The sequence below is a fragment of the Leucopleurus acutus genome, assembly GCF_964270905.1.
Source record: "Leucopleurus acutus genome assembly, chromosome: X".
Lineage (NCBI taxonomy): Eukaryota > Metazoa > Chordata > Mammalia > Artiodactyla > Delphinidae > Leucopleurus > Leucopleurus acutus.
The window spans coordinates 53,762,456-53,784,109 of NC_139148.1; the positions used below are offsets into that span (position 1 = coordinate 53,762,456).

Genomic DNA, 21,654 nt, shown 5'->3' on the forward strand with positions numbered 1-21,654 from the left:
AATGACTTAGGCAACGAGTTAGGCAGGACTTGTGGAGTGGGTCTGGCTCCCTGATTTCACTGTGGGGAACATCTGCTACTGATTTTCAAAAGCTAGGGTTTATTATGGGAGAAAAGCCCACAGATTTTAGGATCCCCAGACACATAGCCTGGTACCTGAGAACTTTAATATATCTGGGAAACTGCCAGGTGGTGGGGTGGTGAGCTCAATAATAACAGCCAGGCCTCCCAAATGAATATGAAAAAGGAGAGCTTGTCCAAGCTACCTCCGGGCCTTGAGGATGAGATGAGGTTGCGGGTGGGGCAGATAAATGCACCAAGCCTATTGAAAAGTCCAGCAAGAAGACTGTTGTCCCTTCAGAGCCTAAGGCAAAGGTACAGGGAGGGGGCACACTGGAGCCTTCACCTGAAACAAGATATGGGTCTCCCCAGGCCCTCAGGCCTTAGGCCCCAGGCCTCAGGCACAAGAGACAGAGAATCACATCTGGGACTTCCGCCCTTCCCTTAGCTCCAAACAAGGGCAGGGGTTGAAATGTGGGTGAGAGAGAAGGGATCTTTAGACACAACTGTCATTAGCACCTGAACCACATCTCTTCCTAAACCAGAAACTCCAAGAGCAAAAAGAAGTAAGAGCAAAGTGAGAGAGGGGTTGTGCTTCCATCACATTAAATAGGAGACTTTGTAGAGGTGGGGAAGGGTTGTTTCACATGGAGACATCAATCACTCTGGCCAAGGGGAGGGGTTATGAGCAGCAGAGCTCTAAGTGTTCTCCCTCTTTTCATTCATCCTGCTTCCGTTTTGGCTTTTTGGGGTTCCTGGACCGACTCTTGGCTTTGCACAGAGGGCATATAGGTGCATTCCGGTGAATTTGTTGGTGACATGACAAGCAGGCCTGGTGGGGGGCACAAGACAAAGCAAGTTAGTGGTCAGATTCTTCTAGGCCATGGCTCATCTTTCCCAGGGGCCCCCACAAGCAATTGCGATTTCCCAACAGGAAGGAGCAAGACCCAAGCAGTGAGTCCCAAGTAGCAAGATCTGTGCTGGATGTAAGGGATGCAAAGGATATAAGGGAGTGAGAGTCAAAGAGGGGTACTGAGGAAAAATATCCAAAATTTGGCAATAAGGCAAAATGTGAATTGCATATTCATTAAGCATTATACTGGAGCATGGTCTAACAGGCTCACTCAAGGATTATTTAATTCTCTAGGACAGGTATCAATAAACTTTTTCTGTAAAGGCCAAGATAGTAAATATTTTGGACTTTCTTTTCAGGTCATATGATTTTAGTTGCAACTACTCAGCTCTAACTGCCTTACATAAAAGAAGCTATAGACAATACATAAACAAGCAAGCATGTGTGGGGGCCAATAAAACTTTATTTACAAAAACAGGGAGCAGGTCACACTTGGCCTATGGGTTCTGGTTTGCTGACCCTTGCCCTAGGAGAATGTCTCTTTGTTTGACTATTTACTACTTATTTAAAAAATTGAAGTATAGTTGATTTAAAATGTTGTGTTAGCTTCTGGTATACAGCAAAATGATATAGATGATAGATAGATAGATAGATAGATAGATATTCTTTTCTGTTATGGTTTATTACAGGATATTGAATATAGTTCCCTGTGCTATACAGTAGGACCCTGTTGTTTATCTATTTTATACATAGTAGTCTGTATCTGCTAATCCCAAAAGCCTAATTTACCCCTGTCCCACCCCCTTTCCCCTTTGGTAACCATAAGTTTGTTTTCTATGTCTGTGAGTCTGTTTCTGTTTTGTAAATAAGTTCATTTGTATCATATTTTATATTTCACATATAAATGATATCATATGGTATTTGTCTTTCTCGGTCTGACTTACTTCACTTAGTATGATAATCTCTAGGTCCATGCATGTTGCTGCAAATGGCATTATTTCATTCTTTTTAATGGCTGAGTAGTATTCCATTGTATATATGTACCACATCATCTTTATCCGTTCATCTGTCGATGGACATTTAGGTTGCTTCCATGTCTTGGCTATTGTAAGTAGTACTGCTATGAACATTGGGGTGCATGTACCTTTTTGAATTAGAGTTTTCCCTTGGATATGTGCCTAGGAGTGGGATTGCAGGATCATATGGTAACTTCCATACTGTTCTCCGTAGTGGCTGCACCAATTTACATTCCTGCCAACAGTGTAGGAGGGTTCCCTTTTCTCCACACCCTCTCCAGCATTTGTTATTTGTAGAATTTTTAATGATGGCCATTCTGACCGGTGTGAGGTGATACCTCATTGTAGTTTTGATTTGCATTTCTCCAACAATTAGTGATGCTGAGCATCTGTTCATGTGCCTATTGGCCATCTGTATGTCTTCTTTGGAGAAATGTCTATTGAGGTCCTCTGCCCATTCTTTGATGGGATTGTTTGTTTTTGTGTTATTGAGTTGTATGAGCTGTGTTTATATTTTGGGAACTAAGTCCCTGTTGGTCGCATCATTTGCAAATATTTCCTCCCATTCCTTAGGCTGGCTTTTCATTTTTGTTTATGGTTTCCTTTGCTGTGCAAAAGCTTATAAATTTGAATAGGTCCCATTTGTTTACTTTTGCTTTTATTTCTATTGCCTTGGGAGACTGACCTAAGAAAACACTGGTACAATTTATGTCAGAGAATGTTTTGCCTGTGTTCTCTTCTAGGAGTTGTATGGTATCATGTCTTACATTTAAGTCTTTAAGCTGTTTTGAGCTTACTTTTGAGTATGGTGTGAGGGAGTGTTCTAACTTCATTGATTTACATGCAGCTGTCCAGCTTTCCCAATACCACTTGCTGAAGAGACTTTCTTGTCTCCACTGTATATTCTTGCCTCCTTTGTCAAAGATTAATTGAACGTAGGTGAGTGGGTTTATTTCTGGGCTCTCTATTCTGTTCCACTGGCTATAAATACTTTTCCATTAAATAGTATACTATTTGACTATTTACTATTGATCAGGGCCCAGATGCTGTGACTTAATGTTGATAAGGCACAAATGGCTTTTGCCCAGTAGAGATGCAAATTATTTTTGTTACAAAGAAAAGGTAATCCTAAAGATTACAGTTTTATTTTCCTGTAGGACATTAACCTGTAGGACATCATTTTCCTGTAGGACATTAACCAGTTCTGGATTTAACATTGCAAACTTATTTTGGCATTCCTTTCTTTTCTTGACTATATAATTATCCGTTCCTCTAATGCTTCTGGAACCAGCTTTGTGATGCTGCTGGCTCCCTTGTTAATGACACACATTCACTATATATTTGTCCGAGTCACGTTTCTAACTTTCTGAAAATTATACTTTAGCAGAGCCTGCCAATCTCCCTGCATTCTAACCTCTCTGGGAATATGAGGCAACAAGACCAGTGGCTCTACTATAGCACACATACACACCACCCCTTCCTCTGTGTCCCAAGCGAAGGCTGTTTTAGGAAGACCCCAAATAAGTAAGGCCAAAGCCCCAGACCCAACCTTTCATGGGGCGGCTTGAGGATACCTTGCTTCCTCCACAGTCCATACCCAGCTCACTCACCTTCATAGGTGGGGGCTGCTGCCTGAAGGTGGCTGTCTGCCGAGTGTCCTGCTTCCTAGCCACTTGGAGTTGTTGGGCGGCAGCGGCTGCGGCGGCCAAGGATTCAGGGATTGGGGGCTCCTGAGGCTCCGTCTGCCACTCTGCTTTCTGCTTCTCAAAGTAACTTTGGAGATGAGAGACATTAGCTGGATCATTCTGAAAGCAAGGAGAACCTTGCCCCTCTTAAGGACTCCATGCTACAGAACGAAGGGGGTTAGGCTGTGGCTCACTGTAGGAAGTTCCTGCACCCTCTCCAGCCCAAGGCTCTTTTCCCTGGGTACCAGGCCCACTGTGTGTTGGGGAGGGTACTCCTCCTGCTCCTTGGCTCTGACAGGCCCAGAAAAATTTAAAAAATCCCAAAGCTAGCCAAGTCCTCAAAGGGCATTTGTCTGCCCTCCATCCCATGTTCCTTTGCAGTATTCCTATTAAGTGTTCTCAGGCCTCTGCTGGCATACCTCTAGGAATAAGAAGCTCACCACTTCCACAGGCAGCCTGCTCTACCTTAAGGAAGTATGTTCCCTTGTATTCCTTCTACTGAAATGAGCTCTGTGTCTCTGTAAAGTAAGCCTAGTTCTTAACTCTGGGTCTTAAGATAAAGTTCCAGGCTAGCCCCTGGAGGCCATGAAAGCTCACCCTTCTGTGTGTTCAAGGTTTCTGGACACCCCTTCTAGACCTTGACTTGGAAAGTGACCTCTTAAGAGTCACAGACACATACACACACAAAGAGTCATAGACATAGTCTTGTATTGTCAAAATTGCACAAGGAACTTTAAAAGCCATCTAGTAATTCTAGTCTAATCATCTAACAGCCCAACACAGAGACTTACCCAAGGTCATGCAATGAGTCGGCCACTGACAGGCCTGGGGCTAGGACTGGGTACCCTGACTTTCAGACCAGGCTTTATGTGTGTATATATACGTGTGTGTATATATACGTGTGTGTGTGTGTGTGTGTGTGTGTGTGTGTGTGTGTGTGTGTCTGTGGTGTATGTTGCAGGGACAGGAGGCAGGCAGCTTACTCCAAGGAGAGCTTCTCCTCCTCTTCACATAGGTCAGGGAGCCTCTGCAGGCCCAGAGTCATGCGCAGGGCATCCACATGTTCCTTCAGCGGCTTATACTCATCATGTAGCCGCCGGGTAGACTCTAGCAGCTTGTTTAGGTCATTCTCAGACTGTTTGATGGTGTTTTCCATCTGGAACACAGAGTGAGGCAAGCACAGAGAAAAGACTCCAAGATTCTCAGCGAGGCTGTACAGCTGAGTGGATAATAGCACAGGCTCCAGAGCCAAACCAATCTGTGATCAAGTCCTCAACCCACTATGTATTCTATGTGACTCTTGTCAAGCCTCAGTTTTTTCATCTGTATAATGGTGGTAACATTCATACCTACCTCATATAATCTTGGTGAAGATTCAACGATTGAATTCATATAAGCACTCAGTACAGGGGCTAACACAGAGTAAAGGCTCAATTAGTGGTAGTTATTATTCAAATATAGCATCTTAGAGCTGGAATGGCCCTTAGAGTTCATGTAGTGCACCCCACCACCATTTTACAGATCAGAGAATTGAGACTCAGAGAGAAGTAACTTCCTCAGAGAAATGCTTCCTAGGAGCAAAGACTACATAAAGACTCAGGGCTTCTGCCTCCCAGACCAGTGGCTTTTCTCCTAGATCAGTGGTTCCCAAAATGCAGTTACCAGATCAGCAGCATCAGCATCAACTGGGAACTCATTAGGAATGTAAATTCTCAGGCACCACCCCAGATATAAGCAATCAGAAATTCTGCGGTGAAGTCCAACAATCTGTGTTTTAACAGGCCCTCTAGGTGACTCATGAGGCATGTTCAAGTTGGAGATCCACTGGCCCAGATTTTCAGCCCCTCTGTGACTAATACCTTGTTTATTTCTCTATCCTTAGTTAGCTGGCAGCAGAACTGCCAACTCCTCATGAGACCCTGATATCCTGTGATCTTGTGACACAGACAATCCCAGGTAACTACTGTCCAAATTGCATTCATATTTCCTTTAAGACCCTAGGCCTGGCAATATCAGGAAGTAGATATTGCCACAGAAATGAGTCTCCCAAGAATAGAAACTTAGCTCCTTCAAACGTGATTTTAAAAAAAAATTCTCATTATCATAGGCTCTAAGGGTTGGAAAGGGCCTTACAGGTCAGCACCTCCAACCTCCCTCCTGGTGAAGGAATCACCAATACTGCAGCCCAGACAGGTGATCATTCAGACTCTGCTTTAATAACTCTATAAAGTGGGGGGCTTATCACCATAGCAGGCAGTTCATTCCCCACATTCCAAGGGTCTCCAAAAGAGAGACTGTAATGAGGGAGCCCCAGTTGGGTAGGCTGGCAGAGATGGTTTGTTTGGCTTAGTTGGAAGCTTTGGAGCCCTAAATTTAAGTTAGATCCCCAAGGCACCTGCCTGCTCTGCTTTTCCCCAAGGCTAGCTCTCAATTTCTAGACTCCCAGAATGAGAGCACATCAGTGCTGAGTGAGACCTCAGAGGTGACTGAATTCCTCTCATGGTACAGAAAAGGAAAATGAGGCCCCGAGAGAAGAAGGAACTTGTCCAGTGATATACAGTCGATCAGTGACAGAGCCAGGGCTGGATCTCAGAACTCCTGGATTCTTCCATTTCACCATAGCCTGATGCCTACTCCCCCAAATCGGCCACAGCCATATCTCAAGGAGAGTCCACAGCACTCACCACTGCCTATTCCTCCTCAAAGGGCCCAGAAATAGGCTTCAGGCAGCCAGCCACATACCACATTGATATCAGCGTGGATCAGTCGGAGTTCCTCCACATGGGCCATTTTCTCCTGTAGCAGGAGGTCCATCTCCTGCTTGTATTCCTTCAGGTGCCTCTCCTCTGATTCAAGGGCCTCAAACTCAGCCTTCAAACGGGTCTTGATCTTTTCCATCTGCAGGGTCTTGTTCCTGCCATTCCCCCAAAGGAGGAAACAGACCAGCAGGAGAAGTCAGGAAAAGGGAAATGGAGTACAGAGTTAGGGAAATGGAGTACAGAGTTAGAGAAATGGAGTACAGAGTTAGGCTCTGAGCCAGGGCTATCTTGTTAAGCCATCTTTCTAAGCTTCCCTCTCTTCAGGCAGAGGCAGCCTGAAGCCGTCCCCACAAAGGCAGGAGATTCTTTCTTCTAAGCTAAAAGCTCAGTGGGTCTTGAATGGGGATGATTTTGTTCCTTGATGGAGCATTTGAAAACATGGGGCAGGTTTTAGCTGTTAGATTTATTCAAGGGAGAGCACTACTGGCATTTAGTGGATATGGGCCAGAAATGCTAAACAGCCTCTCAATGCACAGGAAAGTCCCACATCACAAATAACTCCCACCCAAGATGCCAACCATGACCTCTTGAGAAACTCTAGAGCAGCACTATCCAATAAATTTTCTACAATGATGGAAATTTTCTGTATCTATGCTTTCTAATACAGTAGCCACTAGGCACAAGAAGCTACTGAGCATTCAAAATATGGCTAGTGCAACCGAGGAACTGAATTTTGAATTTTATTTAATTTTACTCAGTTGATTAAAATTAAGTTTAAACAGCCACATGGGGATAATGGCTCTCATATTGGACCACACAGCTCTATAGGGTCCCCTCATCAGTTCCAGAAGAGGCAGGAGACGGGAAGAACTGCAGCTCATTTCTTTTCCTAGAAAGCATAAAACCTATTTCTGGTTGTTAAATCCCAATTGCATACCCTCTGGCTCAGTAATCCCACACCTAGCAATTTATTCTAAGGAAATAAGTCAAGGAAGCAAAAAGTTAATACACAGGGATATGCTTTCTGGTCTATGGGCAAAATTGGAATATTTGGCAGCCACTAAAAGGCATCATTATGAAGACTTGTGACATGGAAAATGTTGAAGATACTCCATGAAAAGGTATATACACTAGGATTGCAATTTCAAAATACACGTGCATGTGACTAAACAAAAGGAATTGGCAAGAGTACAGTTTCAAGGATCTTTGAGACCACTGAAGCCTGCCTAAGTGAAAGAGCCACAAAACTTTGGAAGGAAGCCCCTCTAGGGCACACTGATGCCCTCCCACTCACTCTCTACTCTCTGGTTCTCAGGTTCTGTCTAGCCATCATCCATTACTCAGATTAGGCATCTCCTTTATTCTGCCTCAGTAGCTGGCTTTCTCCTCTGCCCCAGCCCATCCCATGGTTACTCTTGCTCCACACCCTGGCCTCTGGCCTCTGACCTCAGCCTGCTTCTGTGTTCATTCTCTCTCCTTTCTTCAGCATTGCCTGTGGCTCCTGCCTCAAGAGGTGGCCCTCAATGGCACAGAACCACAGAAAGAATTATGTAAGGTGGGTAGGATGACAGGCGAAATTTTTCTTTCAATATTCAAAATTTTCTTTTCAAGTTATTATATTGCTTTTACCTTAGAAAAGGTTAAAAGGATGGGTGTTATTATCCCATCTGTAAAGAAGGAAATTGGGAGTTCAGGATGGTAAGTTGCAGTAAATGGGATGTTGTGATTTGAACCCAGGGCTCTCTAACACCACCCACTACTCCACACTGCCTGACTGGGGTTACCCAGACTAAGGGGCGTAAACATATTGAGGGTTCTCGGTATACCTGTTCAACTGCCTTGCAGAGGGATGATAGTGATTTGTACTGGTCAGTTAATCCACTACTTAGAGCCCCCTCCCATCTAGACTTCTATTCTCTTCCTCTAGATTGCATACAGTGCAGTCTAAACTTCACCTAGCCCTACCCCAATTTACAGATGGGAAAACTGAGATTCAGAGTGATATAGTGTCTCACCCTGACTCATACAGCCAGTTTGTGGCACTGCTAGGCCTAGAACCCATTTCTGCAGGCAGAGCCATAATTTGAAAGGAACATGGGCTTTAGATTCAGACGTGGGTATAATTCCTGGTTCTGCCCCTGACTAGCTATTTGCCCTTGGACAATAAGAATAACAACTATATTTATAGTTTAATTATATTCATTGAGCACCGATTATGCACCAATTATAGAAGGCTTGAAGATACATTCATTCAACAAATACTTATGGAACATTTATCATGTGCCAGCCACTGTACTAGGTGCTAGAGATAGAGCAGAGAACAGGACAGCCTGTGGACAGGAATCTTCATCTAATGAGGAAAATAGACCCTGAACACATGTAAAACTAAGTGATAAGTAATATGGTTGAAATGCAGAATGCAATGGAAGGACACACCAAAGGGTTCTAACATAGTCTGAGGGACACTGTAGTCAAGGGGGCTGTCACAGGAAGCTCCCCTGAGAAACTGAGAATGTGACATCTAAGCTAAGACCTGGAGAATGGGTCGGAGGTAGATGGTGGGTAGCAGGTAGACATAGAGGAGAGCAGTCCAGGCAGAGAGAATACTATTTGCAATGGCCCTAGAACAGAAAAGAATGTGGCACATTAGAGGAACTGAAAAAAGGTCAGTGTGGCTGGAACACCTACTGCAAGTGGGGTGTGTGTGTGTGTGTGTGTGTGCGCGCGAGCGCGTGTGCGTGTGCGTGTGCGTGTGTGTGTGTGTGTGTGTGTGTGTGTGGTGGGGGTTGTCTGAGATGAAACTAGGGAAGTTGCCAGAACACAACCTGGAGATTGAGATGAGGAGCGAGTACTTTTATCTTCAGGAGAAGGGGGAATCATTGTAGAACTTTAAGCAGCAGGAGTGACATAATCGGATTATCTCTTTTCACTTCTCTCAGCCCTGGTCTCTTCATCAGTAACACAGGAATGATAATAGCACTTACCTTACAGGTTCTTTGCTGAGGGCTAAATGAGCTAAGACATGTAAAGTCCCCAAGCAGAGTATGTGGCACGTGGTGAGCAGTCAACAAATGATAGTACCTATCCCTCCCCACACTGCCCAACTCTTCTGCTATGGTTATCTCCTTTACCACAGTGGTTTAAATTTTGTTATAAAGAGCCTACAATGGGTAGGATGTGTGTATAATGTGTGTGTGTGTGTGTGTGTGTGTGTGTGCATATGCATGTGTGCACATGTACTAGCATGAGTAGCAAGGTATATTACCACTTATTAAGACTATAATAATAATCATTAACATAAGTCACCTCGTAATGTCAGTATGAATAATGGCATTTTATAGGGCTGGCCCAAGACTTCCTAATTTGTGATCAATTCAGTTAAGATGCTAGCGACTACTACTAAATGAAATCAGGGGTGAGAGGTCTCTCTCACTGACACTTCATAGAAATCAACATAGTACATCTTTCCCTGCTTGGATGAGTGCCTTTTATCTAATCCTCCCTCCTCCATCCATGTCCAATTCTGCTTATAGACACCCCCATGTTGTCGGGCAGGGGACACTGCAATCCCAGATTAAGTCAAAATAAACCAAAGGTTTTCACCTGGTGGGGTCACAGTTAAAGTGCTGCCTGGAACTGGAAAATCAAAGGCAGAAAGGCTTCCTCAAAAGCACCGTGGTATTTCCTCTTCTTCAGGAGTAAGGCTGTCACCAGCAAAATGGCAGCTTTATCCTTTGGGTATGAGGGCCAGGGAGGCCACAATCCAAGGTGTTTTGGAGCCTTTTCCTATTGTCCACTGTGGCAAGAAATGGCAAGGACTAGGGACCCTGACTAAGGGGCAGAAGGGCTAAGACTCCTCGTTATGAGAAAGAAGCAAGGTTATGAAGATGGAGTTCAGAAATAGCCTCTATTTACTGCTATTTCTAAAGTCAGTTTCTCAGGGGCTGGCGGGGAGCCCGGCCCATGCTTTAGTGGAGGGACAGCGGTGTCACTGCAGCCTTTGACGGTACCACTGTTACCTCTCAGCAGTGGTTTACCAAGGGCCCGGCAGTGAGAGCAGTCCACCTCAGGTGCGGAAAATAAAGAGGTGCATTGTGTGCAGAGAAATAAAAAAAAAAAAAGAACCAATTAAAGTTGGTCTGCTCTTTATTATCACCATGCACTGACAAGTCTAAACAATGTCCACTGAAGGACATCTGGACTGATTCCAGTTTTTGGCGATTATGAATAAAGCTGCTATGAATATGCAACTACGAGTTTTAGTGTGACCGTAAGTTTTCATTTCTCTAGGATAAATGACCAAGACTGCAATTGCTGGTTTGTGTGGTAATTGCATGCTTAGTGTTTTTTTTTTTTTTTTTTTTCGGTACGCGGGCCTCTCACTGCTGTGGCCTCTCCCGCCGCGGAGCACAGGCTCCGGACGCGCAGGCCCAGTGGCCATGACTCACGGGCCCAGCCGCCCCGCGGCATGCGGGATCCTCCCGGACCGGGGCACGAACCCGCGTCCGCTGCATCGGCAGGCGGACTCCCAACTACTGCGCCACCAGGGAAGCCCCATGCTTAGTTTTTTGAGAAACTGCCAAACTGTTTCCCAGAGCGGCTGTACCGTTTCACATGCCCGCCAACAATATATGAGTGATCTAGTTCCTCTATGCAGCCAGCCATTTTGCTTGAACTGTTTTAAAAGGTATATGGTGATACCTCAAAGTGATCTTAATTTGCATTTCCCTAGTGGCTAGTGATACTGAACATCTTCTCATGTACTTATTTGCCATCTGTATGTCCTTTTCCAAAAAATGTCTGTGCATGTCTTTGGCCCATTGGACTGTTTGTTTACTCAGGGCTGAGTATTGAGAACTCTTTATGTGTCCTAGATATGAGTGCTTTGTCAGATATGAGGTTTGCAAATATTTTCTCCCATTTATTAGCTTGCCTTTTCATCCTCTTAACCAGGTCCTTAGCAGAACACTTAAAACTGTTTTTTTGATGAAGTCCTATATATATATATATATATATATATATAGGACTTCATTATATATATATATATATTATGGATAATGCTCTGGTGTCATGTCTAAGAGTCTTCACTAAGCTCTAGGGTCTGCAAATTTTCTCCTATGTTATCTTCAGAAAGTTTTATAGTTACATTTATGTCTACAATCCACTCTGAGTTAACTTTGGTACAGAGTTTGAGGTTTAGGTTGAGATTCTTTTTTTTTTTTTTTTTTTTTTTTTTTTTTGCTTATGGATATGCAATTGCTTCAGTACCATTTGCTATAAAGACTGTCCTTCCTTTGTCGGATTACTTTTGCACCTCTGTCAAAAATCAGTTGGCCATACTGTGTGGGTCAATTTCTGGATTCTCAATTTTGTTCCAATTACCTATGTGTCTGTCCCTTTGTCAGTATCACACAATCTTTTTTTTTTTTTTTTTTTTTTTTTGTGGTACGCGGGCCTCTCACTGTTGTGGCCTCTCCCGTTGCGGGACACGCAGGCTCAGCGGCCATGGCTCACGGGCCTAGTCGCTCCGCGGCATGTGGCATCTTCCCGGACCGAGGCACGAACCCGTGTCTCCTGCATCGGCAGGCGGACTCTCAACCACTGCGCCACCAGGGAAGCCCAGTATCACACAATCTTAATCACTGTAGCTATATAATAAGCTTTGAAATCAGGAAGAGTGATTTCTCCCATTTATTTTTATATCTCAAAATACTTTTGGCCATTCTAGTTCTTTTGCCTTGCCATATAAATTTTAGAATAATTTTGTCTATATCTACCAAAAATCTTTCTGGCATTTTGATGGGAATTTTATTAAATTTGTACGTCAGTTTGGGAGGATTGGCATCTTTACTATATTGACTCATCTTCCAAACCCTGGATACAGTGTCTCTCTCTATTTAGATCTCCTTTGATTTGTTTTATTAGCATTTTGTAGTTTTCAGCATAAAAGTCCTATGCATCTTTCGTTAAATCTTTGTTTCACTTAGGTATTTCATGTTTCTGAGTGCTTGTAAGTGGTTTCATGTTTTGTAATTATAGTTTCCACATGCATATTTGCTATTTGTTTTTAATGCTGATCTTACATTCTGCAATCTTGCTGACTCACGTATTAGATGTAGGAGTTTTTTGGTTTTTTGTTTTGTTTTTGACTTATCAGGATTCCCTACATAGACAAATCATGTTATCTGCAAACGAAAACAGTTTTATTTCTTCCTTTCCATCTTGTACGCCTTTTATTTACTTTCCTGCCTAATTGTCCTGCCTAAAACCTCTAGTGCTATATGGACTAGCGGTGCTGAGAGTGGACATCCTTGCCTTGCTCGTGATCTACGTAGGACAGCATTCATTCTTTGACAAGTAAGTGTATTGTTAGCTAGCTGAAGGGTATTTGTAGATGTACTTTATCAAGTTGAGAAAGTCCCCCCACCCCCATTCCTAGTTTTTAAAAGAGATTTTATCATAAATATGTGCTGACTTTTGTCAAGTGCTTTATCTGTATCAATTGACATAGTCATGCGATTTCTCTTCTTTAGCCTTTTGATATGATAAATAATATTGATTGATTTTTGAATAACAAACTAACCTTGCATCTCTGGAATAAACCCCTCTTGGTCATGGTGTCAATTCTTTTTTAATATATTGCCGAATTCTATTTGCTAATACTTTGATAACGATTTTTACATCTACAATCATGAAGGATATTAATTTATAATTTTCTTGTATTGTCTTTGCCTGAAATTGTTTCACGGTATTAAGGGCTTCATAAAATAAATGAAGATGTGTTCTTTCCACTTCTGCTTTTTGGAGAGACTGTTAAGAAATAGGGTTAATTCTCTTTAACCATTTGTTAGAATTCTCTAGTGAAACCAAATGGGCATGGAGGTTCTGGTTTTGGGGGTTGTTACTTTACAAATTTAATTTTAAATAGTTTCAGGGTTATTCAAATTATCTATTTTATATCAGGTGAGTTGTGGTAGTGTTTTTTGAGAATCGGTCCATTTCATGTAACTTGTTTAATTTACACGAGTAGAATTGTTCATAGTATTCCTTTGCTATTCTTTTGAAGTCTGTGGGGTTGGTAGTGACATTTTCTGTTTCATTCCTGATGTCTGTAATTTGTGTCTTCTCTCTTTTTTCTTGGTTAGGGTTGCTAGAGGTTTTTCAATTTTATGTATTTTTTCAAACATTAAGCTTTCTGTTTCATTGATTTCCCTACTTTTCTTTCTGTTTTTAATCATCAATATCTGCTCTTATCTGTATTATTTCCTGTTTTCTGCTTGCCTCGGTGTTATTTTGCTCTTCTTTTCTAGTTTCTTGAGGTAGGAGCTTAGATTATTAATTAGAGGCATTTCCTCTGTTCTAAAGTAAACATTGGTGCTAAAAATTTCCCTTTCACCACTGCTTCTGCATCATCCCATTTTGATATGTTCATTTTTCATTTTGATATGTTTCATTTTCACTCAGTTCAATGTATTTTTATTTCACTTCATCTTTGAAACATGCGTTATTTTAGATTTTTTTTATTATTATCTTTTTCCTGGTATTTTTTCTGACTTCTTGATTTCTAGTTTGACTTTATTAATGCCAGAGAACACACTGTATTTCCTGTCTTTTAAATTTGTTAAGAATTTTTTTTTGTATCCCAGAATATGGTCTATCTATATTGGTATATGTTCCATGGACACTTGAAAAGTATGTGTATCCTGTTGTTGGGTGGAATGTTCTATAAATGTTAATTAGATCCTGTCATTGATGGTGTTGTGGAGCTCTATACCCTTGCTGATTTTCTGTCTAGTTCCATCAAATGATAGACGTATGTTAAAGACCCCAGCTATAATTGTGGCTTTGTCTATTTCTTCCTTTGGTTCTGTCAGATTTGCCTCTCATATTTTACAGTTCTGTTGTTGGTGTATACCCATTTAGGACTGCTAGGTCTTCTTGGCAGACTGACACTTTTGTCATTATCTAATGTACCTCTCTGTACCTAGTAATTTTCTTTGCTCTGAAGTCTACTTTATCTGATATTAATATATCCATTCCTGCTTTCCTTGGATTATGTTTCCATGGTATATCTTCTTTCATTATTTCAACATACCTATATCTTTATATTTGAAGTGAGATTCTTGTAGACAGCACATAGACGGGTCATATTTTTTAATCATCTTGGCTGACCAGTATTTGGATTGCAATATTTAGGCCATTTATATCCGGTGTACTTATTGATAAGTTAGAACTTAAGTGTATCATTTAATTTTTGTTTACTATTTGATCTCTCTCTTATTCGATTCTCTGTTTCCTTTTTGCTGCCTTCCTATCTTTAATTGAATGTGTTTTGGAATTACATTTTACCTATACTGTTTTTAAGTGTATCTCTTTCTATAGTTTTTTCAGTGGTTGCTCTAGGTATTATATTTCATAATTTATCATAGTCTTCTGTGTCATCTTTTTATTAGGGTGAGTGAAGAGTAGAAACATTACCTCCCTTTTTGCCCCCTTTACCCTCCACCATTTATAATATAACTATCTGAAATATTTCTCCTACATAAGAGTTATGTTTGTAGAGAACCATATTACTGCTTCCACCATCAGAAATGATTTAGAAAACTAAACAGGAGAAGGAAAATGTAATGTATTTTAATTATATTTTTACTCTTTCTCTTGGTTTTTCTTCCTTCCTGATATTCCATGTTGTCTTCTTTTAGGAAAGATTCCTTTAGCTATTATTATTTTAGGGTAGATCTGCTGGTGACAGATTCCCTTAGTTTTCTTCATCTGAGAATGTCTTAATTTATTCCTCATTCTTGATGGATATTTTTGCTACATGTAGTATTTGCGGTTGATAGTTCTCTTCTTTCAGGACTTGAAAAATCTTGTGCCACTTCCTTCTGGCCTCTATATTTTCTGATGAGAAATTCACTGTCATTCAAACTATTTTCACCTATAGGTAAGGTGTAATTTCTCTTTGACTTGTTTAAGGCATTCTTTGTCCCTAGTTTTCAGACATTAACCATGATGTGTCTTGGTGTGGATTTCTATGAGTCTATCCTCTCTGAATCACTTGGCGTATATCTCTTGACAAATCTGGAGAGTCTTCAGCCATTATTTCAAATATTTTTAAATTTCACCCTCTTTTTTCTCTGTAGATAAGCCCTCTCTGTTGTGTAATTCCTCTTCCTTCCTTCCTTATGCCTTCCTTCCCTTTTATCCCCATTTCCTACACCATTTACGCCCCACATAGGCAACCATTCAAAACTACTTAATGCCTATTTATTGTGTTGCATGTGCTCTTCTAAATGGTAAATTATTGATGTGTATTAAGGAGAGAAAAGGAGAGGAAGGAGGAGAGGGAGAGAGAGTGTGTGTGTGTGTGTGTGTGTGAGAGAGAGAGAGAGAGAGAGAGATCTAGAGAGTGTGAGCGTTATGGACTGAATCGTGTCCCTCCAAAATTCATATGTTGAAGCCCTAATCCCCAATGTGAGTGTGTTTAGAGGGGGGCCTTTAGAGAGGTAATTAAGGTTAAATGAGGTCATCAATGTGGGACCCTAATCCAATTGGACTGGTGCCCTTTGAAGAAGAAGAAGACACACCAGAGGTTGCCTCCTCTCTGTCTCTACATGCACAGAGGAAAGGCCATGTGAAGACATAGCAAGAAGGCAGCTGGCTATAAGCCAGGAAGAGAGCTCTCACAAGAAAGCAAATTTTCTTGCACTTTGACCATGGACTTCTAGCCTCCAGAACTGTGAGAAAAGAAATGTCTGTTGTTTAAGCCACCCAGTCTGTGGTATTTTGTTGTGGAAGACTGAGCAGATTAACACAGATTTTGGTACCATGAAGTGGGGTACTACTTTAATAAAAACCTAAAAATGTGGAAGTGTATTTGGAACTAGATGAGGAGTAGAGGCTGGGAGAGGTTTCAGGCGCATGCTAGAAAAAGCCTATATTGCATTGAAGTGACTGTTGGTAGAAACATGGACATTAACGATGCTCCTGGTGAGGTCTCAAAGAGAAAAGAGGAACGTGTCATTAGAAACTGGAGAAAAGGTGATCCTTATTATAAAGTGGCAAAGAAGTTGGCTGAATTTTGTTCTAGTCTTCTGTGGAAGGTAGAGCCTGTGAGCAATGAAATTAGATATCTAGCTGAGGAGATTTTTACGCAAAGTGGTGAATGTGAAGCTCAGCTGCTTATAGTAAAATGCAAGAGGAGAGAGAGAAATCAGCAGAATCATTAAGCAAGATGAACCAGAACTTGAAGATTTGAAAAATTCTCGTTCTATCCATATTGCAAAAAATATAAAGCATCTTCTGGAGAGAACACCAAGGATGTGGCTAGAAAACCACTCCTTGAGGAGATTACTCATTATTTTAATTAGGTATCTCAGCAGAAGTCAGGAACAGAGATGGGATTATACAAGCACAGGCACTGTCAGCATGGACCAAGGGGAGCAGAGGGAGGATGAAATAAAGGAAAGTTTTTGGAATCTACAAGGCAGGACAATAGAGTTACTTAGCTGCAAACATGCTTCATCCTTCAAGTAAAGGAAAGAATGACACCAAAGGTGATTAAGAGATCATCAGGGCTGCCATTCCCACCATTGGGTCTAGACCTAACAGGCCCTGGGGGCAAGGCTGTTGCCTCCTCAGTTTCAGTAGGACAGGCTTCCCCTGACTAGTGCCTCAGGAGAAAGGCAACAGCAAAGGGCTGTGAGGGTGGGGGTGATACTGCCCAAAGCATCCAGCCAAAGATTATTCTCCAGTCTGAAAAATCTAATGAAATTTGCCTTGCTAAGTTTTGCACTTTCTTGGGATCTATCATCCCTCTCTTCTTTCTGGTTTCTCCCTTTTCAAAAGGGAATGCCTATCCTATGCTTGTCCTATTACTATACTTGGGAAGCAGATCATTTGTCTGGTTTCACAGCTGGAGGGGAATTTCGCCCTTTGGATGAATCATAACTCACGTCTCATCCAAACCTAAATTAGGTGATATTTAGATGAGACTTTTGACTGGACATAGGTTCTGGAGCGCATTAAGACATTTGGGGCTGTTGGGAAGGGATGAATGAATTTTGCATGTGAGAAAGACATGCATTTGGTGGGAGGCATAGGGAGGAATGTTATGGAATGCATTGAGTCCCCTAATATACATATGTTCAAGCCCTAACCCGCAAAGTACTTTGAGGGAACTTTCAGGGAGGTATAAGGTTAATCTCCAAAATATTTGGAGAGAGAATTTTAGGGAGGTGTAAGGTTAAATGAGGTCATCACAGTAGAGCCTTAATCTGGTTGTATTGACGTCCTTATAAGTACAGGAAGGGACGCATGAGCTCTTTCTGTCTCCACACAAGACCAGAGGAATGGCCAAATGAGGACACGGGGAGGAAGCAGCCATCTACAAGACAGGAAGAGAGCCCTTACCAGAAATCAAAATTTCTGGTATCTATATCGTGAATCTCTAGCCTCCAGAATTGTGAGAAAATAAATGTCTGCTATTTAAGCCACCCAGAATGTGTTATTGCTTTGTGGCAGAATAAGCTGACTAATACACGTGTGCCTGGGCACACACGTGCGTGCACACACATACACACACACACACACACACGCACACACATGGTATAGACTAATGATAACATATAGTTTTCACATGGCACTCTGATGTTAAGATACAGGATTCCTTGCTTCTAAGTGTGGTCATCCACCACATTTTACCTGTCCACCCTTCCAAGGATAAACTCTCACTTTGTTTCTATATCCCCCCTCCACAAACAATACTTTGATGAATTTTCTTGTACCTGTCTGAGTAAATTTAGGGGGCTATATCCCAGGAGTGGGAAATCTGGCGCACAGGTAACGTGTATTCTTATTTCATGTAAGCAGTGCCAATTTGCTGTGCAAGATGGCTACACCATTTCACACTCCCACCAGTAGTGCATGAGGGCACCTGTTTTCTGTGCTTGTACTCAGAAAGGAGGAACAATGGGGAAGCTTAGGGGATGCCCCAACTGGAGACCTGTAACAGAATGCACCCTGAGCTGGTCTCATTTCTCTCTTAAACAACCTCTGCCTGACTCACCCAGCAGCTCTATCTTACCACCATCAAGATCTGATTAAGAGCTTTGACTAGTTATTGCTGCTCTGCCCACCCCCATGCCCCATCCCTGATCTCTGGGGGTTAAATAGAATTTTATCTGGAGCTCTCTGTATGTATTTGGGCATTTTCAGTGAAGCCAAGCCCTTGGCACAGATGGCAGACAAGTGATTCACATACAGCCAGTGGGACTCACAGACCAATGTGGGTAGGACCTGAGCACATGTGACTCTCCAGGCTGGGAGGGACCTTCAAAGGCATCTATCGTCCCTTTGCCAACCACTGCTTAAGTGCTTTCTATAACATCACTTCCAAGTGTTCAATTAGGCCTTCCTTGAACAACGTAGTCACAGAGCTCTCACTATTTCTCTAGACAATCCATTCCTTCTATAGGCAGCTCCAACAATTTGAAAACCCTAGGGTCACACAGAACACAGATCAGATGCTCCTTGTCCCCCCCACCTTATTCATTTTCCCCCCCGTCCATAATAATAGAACCTCTGATTTTCATCTGGGCATGTGACACCTTGACTAAGGGCTGTATTTCCCTCTCTCCTTTGCAGCTGTTTGTGGCCATGTGACAATGTTCTGGCCAGTGGGATGAAAACACATGTGATATGTGCAACATCTAGGCTGTGACCCTAAAGGGAAGGAGTGTGCCATTCACTTCTCCTTTGCCCTCTTCCCACTGCCTAACATGTATACACAACATCAAGTCATCTTCAACCCTGTAGATGAAGGCTACACCCTGCACATGGTGAAGCAACAATATAAAAAGGGCCTGAGTCCCCAACATGGAATAACCACACAAACCACAGGTCACTTGTTCCCAGACTGATAATGTGAGAGGGAAATGAACTTCTGTCTTGTTTTAACCACTGTTAATTTGGAAGCAAGTTGGATTAGCTTTACCAATAAACATCCCAGTTAATTGGCTACTGTATTTAATTGAACCTAAAATGCCATTGGACATAGGGTACACATTATCTTATGGACTACTAGGAGAAAAATGCTACCTATTATATTATGACAAAATGTTTTCTTTTAATTTAAATGTTCATTTAATAGTTTTTGAAAGAGCTCTGGTAGACTGATTTAAGACACTATTTTAACCAGACTTTTCTAGTCTGAGTCATTTCTCATACACAATAACTTTTTATTTCAAGGGAAAACCATGATGAACTCGTTTTGAAGATACTTTAAATGTCAATTAAACTCAACACATACAGTGATAATCATGCACATAATTCAATTGAAGGGATGATAATATGAACAGCCATGGCCAAGTTCGCATGTGCCAATGCATGAACAATAACACAATTCCCTCTTGGCCAATGGCAGTTGTAAGGTAGAATTGTATTTAAGACACATCCTGACTTTAGATTTTTAAAATATAAAATATGTGTGTATTAAATGGTGAAATCTGGTCCTTTAAAACCAAATTTGGGGAATAACTTTCACTTCCACTCTAGTCAAGATAGAGTATCAGGGACCAGATTTACCCACCTATGCAAAATAACTAAAAGCAAAACAAACAAAAACACCAAGACAAAATATATGAAAAAAAGTGGTGCTCAAGTCATTGGATATCAGGCAAGTAAGGTCAGTGATCTCTGAGAGATGGAAAAGCTCAGATGAGCCTGAAGATTGCCCCATCCTACTGCCTAGAGAAATATTCTAGACTGCAAGACAGGGATGGGGAACTCAGACAGAGCCTGGCCATCTCCCTCAATTGAGGAAATGGAGGTATGAGTCTGGAGAATCCAAGGAAACTCGAGTTCACAGGAAAGAGTTTTGGAGAGGGGAGACCTGTGTAGAGAGAGAATGCTTACAATTATCAGAGGCTCCCCCTCAAGTACTCACTGAATTATTGATCAGCACATGTGTGTAAGGAAAGTAACTACCTGAAGCCAAGGAAAGAAAGACCTCAAAGGATTAGAGGAAACAGTGATCAGAGTCCACAAAGGGCTGAGTATAGTGACTGTTCCAAACAACAAAGGTAGAAAATATTCACAATTTGTATAGCATTAGAGTACAAAGACAAGTTCTGCCTCAGTAATGAGGAAAATGAGCTCTACACTAAATGCTGATATGGTCCCACTTAACTAAGCTGAAAAGCAAGGCCCAGAAGGATAAAACAGATTCCAAGTGTCTTAATGGCATGCCATAAGGAAGCTCAAGAATATTTATAGGAATGCAAAAATATGCAGTCAACAAGGTAAATTTGAAAATGTCTGGCATCCAACCAAACCTTGCCAGGTGTGCAATTTGAAGCAGGAAAAATGCAATCCACAATGTTGAGAATAAAAATCAAAACTAACCAAGAAATGACATGGTTGATAGAACTATTAGCCAAGGATACAAGTAGTTATTATAAATGCATTTCATATGTTCAGAAAGCTTGAGGAAATACTGGCCACATTAAGTAAAGTTGTGGGAGAGATGAAAAATACCCAAATAAAATATCTAGAGATGAAAACTACAATGTCTGAGGTGAAAACTACATTAGTCAATTTAGACAATAAAGGAGAAAAGATTAATGAACATGAAGACATACCAATAGAAAGTTTCCCAAATGAAATATATAGATAAAAATGGTCAAAAAAATAAACAGCATCAGCAAACTGTGGGACAACTTCAAGTGGCTAAAAGTACATGTAACTGGAGATGAAGAAGGAGGAAGAAAAGAAAAATATTTGAAAAATTAATAACTGAAAATGTTTCAAATTTGATGAAAACTATACATGCACTGATCCAAAATGTTCAACAAGTCTCAAGCATGGGAAGCAGGAAGAAAACTACACCAAGTCATATCACAATGAAATTGCTCAAAACCAAAGATAAAGAGAAAATCTTAACAGCAGCCCAAGGAAAAAAGGCATGCTACCCAAGAGGAAAGAAGTAGGATCGAAGCAAGATGACAGTGGCATATTATTTTTAAAGTACTGGGGAAAAAAAAAGAAAAAACCTCTGCCAATATAGAATTCTTTACACATTGAAAATAACTTTTAAAAACAAAGGTGAAATAAAGACTTTCTGAGACATAGAAAAGTTGGGATGCTACACCACCAGCAAACCTGCTCTATGATAAATGTTACAGTATGCTCTTCAAGCAGAAGGAAAATAGTAGCAGAGGAATACAGAACATCAAACACGGAAAAATATAATGACTCTTTTTCTTACTATTTAAATTCATTAAA

The 21,654-nt window shown here is 41.4% G+C and overlaps 1 protein-coding gene across 4 annotated transcripts in view; it reads right to left on the reverse strand.

The window, feature by feature from the left end:
* Positions 1-758: 758 nt before the first annotated feature.
* The window catches only part of ZC4H2 (zinc finger C4H2-type containing), a gene marked incomplete at both ends in the record, with an annotated part of 34,615 nt that continues 13,719 nt past the window's right edge, over positions 759-21,654 (reverse strand). The window contains 4 exons of one of the 4 annotated variants that reach the window (XM_082864328.1): positions 778-891; positions 3,539-3,701; positions 4,597-4,769; positions 6,356-6,527. In XM_082864328.1, the coding sequence (XP_082720454.1) occupies positions 778-891; positions 3,539-3,701; positions 4,597-4,769; positions 6,356-6,527 (622 nt within the window). Of the gene's footprint in view, positions 892-3,538; positions 3,734-4,596; positions 4,770-6,355; positions 6,528-21,654 lie in introns of those variants that run through there. The other 3 variants (XM_082864329.1, XM_082864331.1, XM_082864330.1) reach the window with 3 other exon arrangements.